We start from the raw sequence: 10368 nt of genomic DNA, 5'->3' as shown, positions 1-10368 counted from the left end.
CTGGCTGCTTGAAGGCGAGAGGTGTCCTGCTGATGGTGAATAAGAGTCAATGAGTAAAACATGAATCATCATGAAGAGTTTGGAGAAAGAGAGGAAACATCACTTCAATGAGATAGAAAAGGTGAAATGATGAAGACGTATAAAGAGAAGAGTGATACAGAAACATGAGAGATTAAGAAATTCTTTGCAAGTAACATCATGGGTGGATGCAAGTGAGGTAAGCTTGCACACATCAAATTCACCTTTACCATAACTCACTGGAATAGCTGCATTTGCACACTTATACCTCTAGGGCGGGGAAATGAGAGAGGGAGAATGGGGCGATGGGTAGGCCATGCTCAGATCTGACACTGTAACACTGAGCGGGCCGGATGGTTAGCTATTATGTCTTCTACTGAGTTCAGCAAGTTATGGATCAGGATCCCTAGATTTGAATCAAGAGATCTCTGTTTTATCCAGTCCAATACATTTTCATACTATTAGGTGCAAAAGCCATAGATCAATGGTCAATATCCCGAGCTTTCATTTATTGGCAATGCATTAAACTTGACACTTTCTTCCCTTCCATGCGGTGATAAATCCTCCTTTAAAACTAGTCTTGTCTTGCAATGCTTACAAAATGTGGACAAAACAAGGCTCTACCCTCCCTACTGTTCTTTCTGTGCCACTTTGGGTATTTGTGACTACTTCAAGACCTCCAGGGCATTGCTTCCGACTGCTGTCTGTCACTGAAGCCCACCTTGCCCACTAATCTAGTTTACCCTGTTGGATAGGCTCTTGCACGATTCTTTTCCGACTCACACCTACACCATATTGAATCAACTTGCGTTATCGCATCAGACACAGTCACAAGGCTTGTAAAACGTGTTGCCTTGCCAAAATTTTGGCGGGATTGAAGGCTTCTCCTGCTAAAGGAAAAGATGTCATATGAAGCCCTGTTGGTTTTCAAAACCGTTGCTTGTGGCTTGCTGGCTGAGCAGTCCTCTTGAGTTAAGTGGAATCACACACGCATGTGAAGTCATCCAGGTGTGGTGACTACAGAACTGGGGTCTTCCTGGCTTCTGGCTAGCACATGCTACTGGTTAGTAAATGTGACTCATGTTTAAGTTATTGAAATGTAAGGAATCATTCAATCAATTAAGCAGCACTTGAAGAGGCAGGAAACATTATACAGCCTTTATTCATTTATTTATCCATCACTCATGGTCTGGTGAGCATCGCAAAGTGCTGTAATTGGTGTTATGAGCAAATCTGGCTTTTACACTGATTTGTAAATGGAGAAAAAATACGTATATCACTATAGACTGCTTAAATGGATTTTGTCAGGGACTTTGAAGAATCTTAATTCAAAAGCTCTCAATTTCTATTTCATTTGAGTGAAACGGTCAAAAAAACAAATTTCTTTTTCATCCGTGTTGGATCTCCATTTAAGAAACTTTTGAGGCTTGATTTCAGCGGAGTTGCATCTTAAAAATGCATACATTCTGACATCAGATAGTGCCTTTACTACTCTTAGTGTCCCCCATTATCAAACATTTGCATAAAATCAGAGCGTGTTTCTAGCTTCCTGACAGATGTCAGTGAATAGCTCTGAATAATTTGCCAACTACTGTTTATGTTAAAACATTCCAAAAAGCTTACATCTGTCTTCTATTCGGTAATGATTTATACATAATTTTATGATATACTTTGACTTGATCTCCAAACACATCAAGGAAAAGTATCTCCCTTCACCCAGTCTGATATAAAATAAGCTAGGATGATGAACATTAAAAAGGGAAAGGAAAAGAAACGCAAGAAAACAGGATTGTCTAGATTCACAGATCAATCACTGTGCAACTTAGCATTCAAAAGTATTGCAAGCATTTGTTTCAATTAAATAGCGAAATAGAGCATCCTCAGCAGTGGAGAACCCAGTCACCCTTTTTCAATTGCTTTCTGATTTGGAGTTCGTAAAAATACAAGAAGAATTTATGTTATTTTTTCAATTTGTAAAATCTTGTTTGTGCGCAATGAAGCTAGATTTCAACTGGTTTTTCTTTTCATGAGCAAGCTGGTCCCTTCTTTGAAACAATATATCAGTACTCCCTGTTTGGAAGGACTACCTGTGTCTAAGGCATATGCGATTGCGTAAATTTAATCAACACCACAGTAAAATCACTCGCTGTCTGATTAAATGTTTTATTCCCTTAAACTATCTTCTGCGAAACACTCAAACCATAACATGCAGAAAATCAAAATATACTTAATTGTTGTCTTATTCTGCTACTCATCATTTGGTAACTTATGATATTTTCTGGTAGTTTTAGTGATTCAGAGAGTTGCTGGGTTTTTTAAGACTTCTCTGTAAATATGACGATGTTCAGAATATTTTCCTTGGCTTATGTCTTCTTTGGTAGAGATTTTTCTCTTCTTTCCCTCTTTCTTTCAGAGGGAACCAGACTTAACTAAGTTCAGCAGAATTGACGCTTCCTTGATCTTGGCTGCCTTCTTTGACTAATACCAAATAATTTAAGCCCTCTTGATTCCTTGTTTCCATTAGCGTGGCTGAAAGAATACTGTCCGAATCTGCACATGGAACATCACTATCTGCATTTAGAAAACAAGAAAAGACAACAGCCCAGTGATACACATGTAGTATTAGAAAGCAAACAAAATCAGACAGCTGCTGGAGAAAGTTGGTCTAGTGACCACATAAACAGGGTCTGATGATTCAAATTTAATTTCTGCTATTGCCTATGTGGATTATAGCTTTAGGAAAATCACTTAGGGAAGGTTGGTCATCACCATTCATACCTCCACAGGCAGCAATGCAGTTATGAGCACATGACTTGCTTCTTTAGGCAGTAAAGATAGCCTGCCTAAAGCCAAAGTGATTCTAATCCTTAATTTTGTGTAATTCTGCTAAGAATACTTCTAAAGAGTCCTGTAACATCGGCAGTTTTCTATCTGTTAAATCATTATATACTATCTCTCTAGAGGACTTGTAATATTTTGTCTTTCTAGAAGCTTAAACTTGGCAATCCCATGTGTTTTTCCCACTTCTAAAAACTTTGCATTTTTTCCCCAATTTGATGCTGTTCACATATGCAGAATTGCCCTGGAATCTATTGCACGAGATATACCTTTTTAAAAATGTAAAAATTATCAACTAAAGGCTCAAGTTATAATTGTTGCTATTTTTTGCATTCACTTTTGTAACATGTGCCTTCTTTTATTACACTCCCTCCTTATTTTACTTCACAACTGGAAAATTAAGCACGTGACATTGAGGATTATCTGTTAAAAAGAATTGCAAGCATTGTGCTGTTGCACCAGGCAGCATACAATTTATTATGTCACTATAATCACACACACACCCCAAGCTATAAAGCCAGAAGTCTGTTCCACATGCTAAAATCCATTAGGAAAGATTATCAGGAAAAGTCTTCAGGAGAATTTTGATTTTAGAAACCTGTTAGCAAGATGGGCATTGGGACATAGAGCAAATTGTGGTCACATACCACAGTGACTGACAGCTATGAAAAATCATTTGATACTCACTTTGTCAGTTCAGGACTATTATGGCAATATTTAGTAATTCAATCCTGACTAAGCCTTTACCAACTAGTACAGCTCCTCTTTGTGTTTGGTTTTTGTTTAATAAAGCTTTTAATGGGAACCCTCAGGGGCAAGTTTCTTTGGAAAAGGCACACTGGCAAATGCTTAGGGCATGTTTGCAGCAAACTCTTAGGAGAGAAACCTTAAAATAAGGACCCAAGTAAAACTGGGTATTTAGAGACCAGACATATGCCGGCTGACCTGCCTAAGTATAGAACACTAGAGGAGCATTCAGATTTGTTTCCTGTATAAGTATCTGGAACTGATGAGGTGATGTTTACACAAATGTGAGTATGAGGTCACTGAGATATTTTTACCAGATATATAGATACATTACTAATTCTTTCCCCAACAGGTCTGAAGAACTACAGAATGTATAAAATATTATAATCCTTTTTCAGCCTATGCACCACTGTGTTTCTCATTATAGAGAAAAAGAACTACAAAATCAAACTCTTTGCCTTGGTTTTACTTTTTGAGCTTTGGGAAGAAAATAAGCAAGAAAGACTATTTTTGCAGAATATTCTTACCCTATACAAAGATGGAGGAAGAATATAACGTTGATGACCTTTCTCCTATGACATGACACATATAAGCTACATGGCCACTTTCACAATGAGATTTTTGACTACAAGTGCTTTTTCTTTCTCTGTTGTGTCATCTCTTAGCACAGTGTTTGGCACCTATGAAAGCTTAGCACCATTCTGCTGTACAAGCCAAAAAATCTATGCAAAGATGTCAAGTTACGTAGTACAATGTTTGCCTCTCATGTAAATCAGCGAAGGAAATAAAATAACTTTTGTTCATTTTGCTCTATGATGAATGGAGACAGAAGATATTGAAAATGTGCAATTGAGGAAAAACATCATTTTATATTGTGAAATTCCCCCAGAAATGTGAGGGCTAGAAGCACCACCAACACCCTGGGATGCCATAAGCCAATGCAGAGAATTCTGCATAATCTTTGGAAGGTCCTTCCAAAAAATGTTAAGAACCTGAAGGAAGATAGAGAGAAACTGGAGTGGGGAGGCAGGTCAGTATATTCAGGAGATATCATTCTTTTCTTTTCAGTTTTAACATTGCTAAAATTAGTTGATTGATGTATAGTCATGCTGGGTTATACGTGAGTAAATGCAGGATAAACCATGTGATGTGATCCCCTCAGATTTCACAAGCAGAGCCTGGCTGAGCCAACAAAACACCCCGAGAGGAGGCGTCCAAGGAACACCTTAATGGAATCTGAGGTTGTGCTGGGGAGTCAACTCCAAACATTTAAATCCTGAGGGGTTGTCTACGCTGTGGACTTGTGCATAGTGTAGAGTTACCCATGTTCGCTTTACACAACCCACCTCAGGGCACGAGGCAGGCTAGCTTTGTGCAGGCTGAGAAGCACTCTGCTGAGAAGCAGGTTCCCACTGAGCTCTGTGGTCTCTCAGGTAGACTGCTTCCAATAACTGAAACGGCATGTTCAGAGCTCAGCACTGTAGTTGCATAGATACCTCTCTCAGATCCTAAACGAATGTCGCTTTGACCTTGCTGGACACTTTTCCTAGTAGTGGTGTGCTTAAATTGCAACACTTGAGCCAAACTGCAGGTAAATTAATTACAACACATCTCTCCCGGGATAGGCAGAACCTTACTCTAGAGACTCCCGCATTAATTGACCCAAGAAACTATGATCGCCTGGCTCATACTAATGAGGGATGGACTTTGCTTGCTTAGCCTCCTCTGAGGAGACAGGTCCTAACCCGATAAAATCGGTGCTTCCCCCTTCCCAATTTCAGCATCTCAGCTGGCCGCTTCCTGCCGCCGGGCAGCCGCGTGTCCTGCCTCGCGATCGCAGAGTGCTTTTCCTTCTCTGCTCAGTAGGCTGTGTGGGCTCACAGCATGTTTCGAAGTCCTGCCTGGAAGGGTGCAAATTTTTGTGATGTCCCGATAAGCAGATGGGGTTTTTTTTTGGTTTGGGGTTTTTGTTTTGTTTTGTTTTTTTTTTTTTTTTTTGGTGTTTAAGTTCAGAAGGTGACAACAGATAAGAAGAAAAAAAAAATGTCAGTAGAAAAGCTGATTGGTAGAGACTGAACAAACTGATTGAGAGATGCTGATCTTCTATTACAGCAAGCCAGGGCCAGATCCTCAGCTGGCGCAAATTAACAACGCTCCACAGAAACCAGTGAGATGCCACTGATTTACACTAGCTAAGTAGCCAGCCCGAGACGTTACTAATTCTGGGTAACATAATCCCATATGATGCTTAGCACCTTCAACATGGTAAGGTGTTTAGAAGTGCAGCCACATTTACTTTTACCCATTAAGATCCTCTTATTTTTCTCATACATACTCTGCCCTTTGTCCCTGCCACACAGTGTATGTGGTAGTAAACAAGAGACTGGCTGACTTACTGGCATGGCTGAAAGATGTACTCCACAGTGAACACATTCAAAATAAGTGCTTGATGACATATCTTTGTTAAGGGATAAAAAAAGCAGCTATTGAACCCTGACTTCCCCACCTCAGCTATGTTGGTTAGCTCAAGGAGATAGTTCCTGTGTAGGGAGTATTTTCCTGATACCTGATGGCCACCTGGAGCTGGAGGTGCTGTGTTTCAGTTTCTACACATTGCCAGTAAGAATATAAATAGAACAAATATATATCCGTTTTAATACTCCACTCTGTATTATATATCAGTGGAGATATATCTGTGTTTCCTGTCTAATGAAGCATATGATCTTGCATGGTTTGAGGGTGACTCACCGAGCTTTGCTATTCTGTCAGACAGCAAAGGTGCTAAAAGTAAGAATTTTGTTCATCCTGCGTTTCCACTGCGCTAAATTGCTTGAAGCATTGACTGACTGTCTTTCTTTTTATTTTAATAGATTCTTCAGAGATGTGTGGACAGAAACTTCTGTGTGCAAGAAGCTGCCTTGGGAAATACAGATATAAACCTGTTTATTATCTTGCTTATTAACATTTATTAGAGCACCAAAAAAGACCAGTTCCACATTTACTGAAACACAATAAGGCTACATATGTAGGAAAACACCCCCCTTCTCCAGGTCACAAAGCAGGATTTATTTTACTAAGTTTTAATCACCCAGATCTCACATGTCCAGTTTAAGCTCCTTGCCTAGCCTGCCTTTACAGTCAACGGGGAGAGAAAGGAGGAATGAGTAGCTTTGTGGAGATGCATGTTTCACATCCTTACCTTTACACAATAACATCCCCTGAGCATGTCTACAACTCTCTGGTGACTGTCAAGCAGCCTAGACAGCCAGTGTAAATGCAGCGCCTAAGTTTTAGTTGCTTGTATCTGTACACCCATACTACACAAATGTCAGCTCTTATAACATATCATCTGAGGGTTTTTTCCCTCCGTCCAGGGCAAAGTATTAGCATGACTCCCTTGCAGTATCATATGGCTCATGTGCACTCTCTGGAATCAAACAGCATTTGTCTAGGGGACAGATAAGAAATGATCACGCCACCGAGTCCCCCTTTTCCTGCAGTGTTGTAACCACTCACTGTTTTGCAAGAAGTTTTTTCTCTGACCTCTACTGGCTTTGGGTCAGCCACTCACTAAGCTAAGTGGGGAAGAGGATTACTGAATTTCAGAAAAATACAAAGGAGACTAGATACAAGGTTTTAAAAATGTCTCTTATCAACACATCTGCTTTAGAGAAGCTTCCGTTTGTCCAAGTGATTACTTTAAGTTCAGAGAGGTGTGCAGAATAGTTTTTAAAAGGCAGCTGGGTTTAGGAAAATAAACTGATGACTCTTAAACAGGGAATGGCAAACCAGGACTACTCAGCCAGCAGAGAGGGCAGACATAATTAATGGCGAAATCAGTGATCCCAGATTTTAATATCAAAACCCTTCAATTCAAAGTTTTGCACAGAGATTTAAAAAAAAAAAAAACAAAAAACAACCAAAAACAAAACAAAACAAAACAAAAGTGACATCTTTAGCAAGTACCTTAATTGCTGAAAAAAAAAAACAAATATACTGAGTGACTGGCTTTGGAAATAAAAGCAAAAAACAAGGAAACGTTACAAAATTCTGTTTTATCTTCCCACATTTTTCAAGCAACATCTCCATCTTAGGGATTTAAAAATGATGGGTTTCAGGCCAAATGTGTTTTCTTTCAGCCAAATGTGTTTCCCTTTAGTCTTTAATCTTTTACCCTGGATTTCCTCATGCTGCCTCCAAGTGCCCCGCATCTCCTTGACAGAGGAGCCACTTCTAGCAGTAAGAGAGTGGTGCTCCGACACAGCTTCTGAGCAATTAGACATTTTTTCCTTATAGGTCCAAAAGGAATTGTGGGGAGCAGCCCTGATAAGAATAGTTCTCCTGGGTCATAAAGGCAAGGAGCCACTCCAGCTGCTTAATGCCCAGTTGTCTGATGTCGGCAAAGACGTTTGCCAAAACAAACAGGTGTTTCCATCCGTAAAGGGGCACGCTTGGGACCTGAAAAAATATAGTGCTGTCCTGTATGTACAAATGTAAAAAGTTATGTCTGAAAATAGACGGATTGGATATTTTTACAGCAATGCAGGGCCATCCTGTGAGCAAGCTGATTCATGACATTTCATTTGCGCTTCTTGAAACTGAGGGAAGAACAGCCTATCTTTCAGCAATGGATGAGGACTCTGCTCAATCAATTCCCATTGGATTCAAAACCCACTGGTGTCTCAGTCCTCCAGCTATATACTACTTCTCTCACTCAGAAAAATGTTGTTAATGCTACTCAGTGCTCATGATCAATGTCTTGGGAAAGCCTGTAAGAGCAAGAAGGAAACACTCTAAACTGATAGAACCATTCCTGGCCCTGAGTTTTCTTCTCTCCCTTCCGAAGTAGCAGTGCCAGGAGCTGCTGGTATTGCTTAGGCACATTTATTGCCACTTGATGCCTCCTTTAGAAGGATAACTCTTGCAATAACAAAGCTGGTGTCCTTTCTGCTATCCCCACGCTATCCCCTTAACGTGCTGCCCAGACCACTGGCTGTATTAGTTCACCCACACTTGCAATCTGTGTGACATACCACACTGGCACTAGTGTTGTTGATAAAATCTAATGTTTTCCAGCTCTCCCACCTTTGAAATAGTATCAACAGCATGTATGGACCTGCTAAAGGTGTGGCTAACCATCAAGTAGTTAAGGCTCAACAGAATTTGGAAGATGTGTGATTCCATGTCCATGTAGAGCTAAGTATCAGTTATTTTGAGGCCTGTCATTTCACTTTGCTTGACATTTGGCTCTTTCTTTTGGAACCAAGTCTACTGGTGAGAGCAAACATTTCTTGGCGGGAGGCTCATGACAGGAGTTTCATTACACACAAAGGCCAATGACCACGTAACATTTTTGGAAAATGTTGTCCAGGACAATCCATCATGGAACAGTCTTTTGGATTATTTGTTTTGGCTGTAATCTTTCTACTACTACTACAAACACAAGAAGTACTTCACTTAGTCCCAGCTAAAAATGAATGCAAACTCTAAAAACTGCTTACTTACTATACAGTGTTTTACAAATCACAGAGTGAGACTTATTCCATGCCCTGAACTGTTTACAACAAGGTCATAACGGAGCGTGCATTTTAGTCTGGAAGCTCGACTAGAACCTGAATTGCCCTAAATCAACTGAACTTCTGGAGCCCATGTTCCACTGAACTCCACTGAATGAGATTTTATATCACAGGCAGAAAAAATGTTGAATTAACTTAAGGCTGGAGAGCTACAGAAAACTGACATGCATGTGTCCCCGATCAGATAATCCAGAAACATTAAGACATCATCAGGACTCTAGGCTTTCAATTGAGTAGGCAGCATAATATTTTAACGGGCTTATAAAGACTACTTGGGGAAAGAGGGAGATAACCTATAGGCAAACTATGAATATATAAGGAAATAAGTATGTGCATTATAGAGACATGTAAAGAGCTTATTAAATGTTTAGATTTTTTAAAAAAATATTTAAATGAAATAATGATATGCAGATGAATAAAATTCAAGCTACACTGTTTCCTGATGGTCATTCCCTGTATGAAAATCACCAAGTGAGCCTGAGGAGAAGTCAAGGAGGAGTTTCGAGAACTGAAGCATGAAAACATTGAATGGAAACATGAAAACAGTTGCTCTGTCTTCCCATCCCAAAGCAGATCTAGCAGTGAGCCTGTGGCAACAACAGCTGGGCAGAACCTAGGGAAAGGGAAGAATGGGGGGAAGCTGCAAGAGGGAACAGGGCAGCTGGCAGGGAAAAGGGTAAGGCCCAGGGAGAATGTGTCGAGTAAACTAGGCTAGCTCTGAGAGCTATTGCCAAAGCTCTGCCTGCAGTTACTTGCCCTGCTTACCATAGCGGGCCAGATTTTACCAACTAAGTTGTTATGAACAGGCTTAATGGATTCTGATTTTAAAAGTGACCACTTCCAACAGATTCCCTGAATATAACAGACATTATGAAGTACCACTATTATTAACACTACCCTAGAAGTCCATTATACAACTACAATTTCTGTAGTGAACTGGTTTTTCAACCATTCAAACTGAAACTTTTCGTGGAAGCTTCAATCCATATTTTCCTTTTCAGTAACTTGGCCATTTCAAAGTACACTACTGTTGTCTCTCACAAAGTAATGGCTTTTTCTCTGTGACTTCTGCTGTGTGGCAGAACCTGAAATTTTGGCAAAATAATATTTTTTACATTAAGAACCTATATTTGTCATTCCAGTGAAAGTAGTGATTTGCCTAGATTGAGCAAGTTAACAGCAGGGGAAA

General features: G+C 39.9%; 1 protein-coding gene across 1 annotated transcript in view; it reads right to left on the bottom strand.

Moving 5' to 3' along the window:
- Window positions 1-2359: 2359 nt before the first annotated feature.
- ROS1 (ROS proto-oncogene 1, receptor tyrosine kinase) overlaps window positions 2360-10368 on the bottom strand; it is a 72733-nt gene continuing 64724 nt past the window's right edge. Inside the window, exon 44 of the mRNA XM_032992873.2 lies at window positions 2360-2589. Coding sequence (XP_032848764.2) covers window positions 2444-2589 — 146 coding nt within the window. The 3' untranslated portion in view covers window positions 2360-2443. The remainder of the gene's footprint in view (window positions 2590-10368) is intronic.

Source organism: Tyto alba, unplaced genomic scaffold (genome assembly GCF_018691265.1).
Source record: "Tyto alba isolate M040663 unplaced genomic scaffold, T.alba_DEE_v4.0 Super-Scaffold_22, whole genome shotgun sequence".
NCBI classification, from domain to species: domain Eukaryota; kingdom Metazoa; phylum Chordata; class Aves; order Strigiformes; family Tytonidae; genus Tyto; species Tyto alba.
This window is presented reverse-complemented; position numbering and strand designations above follow the sequence as displayed.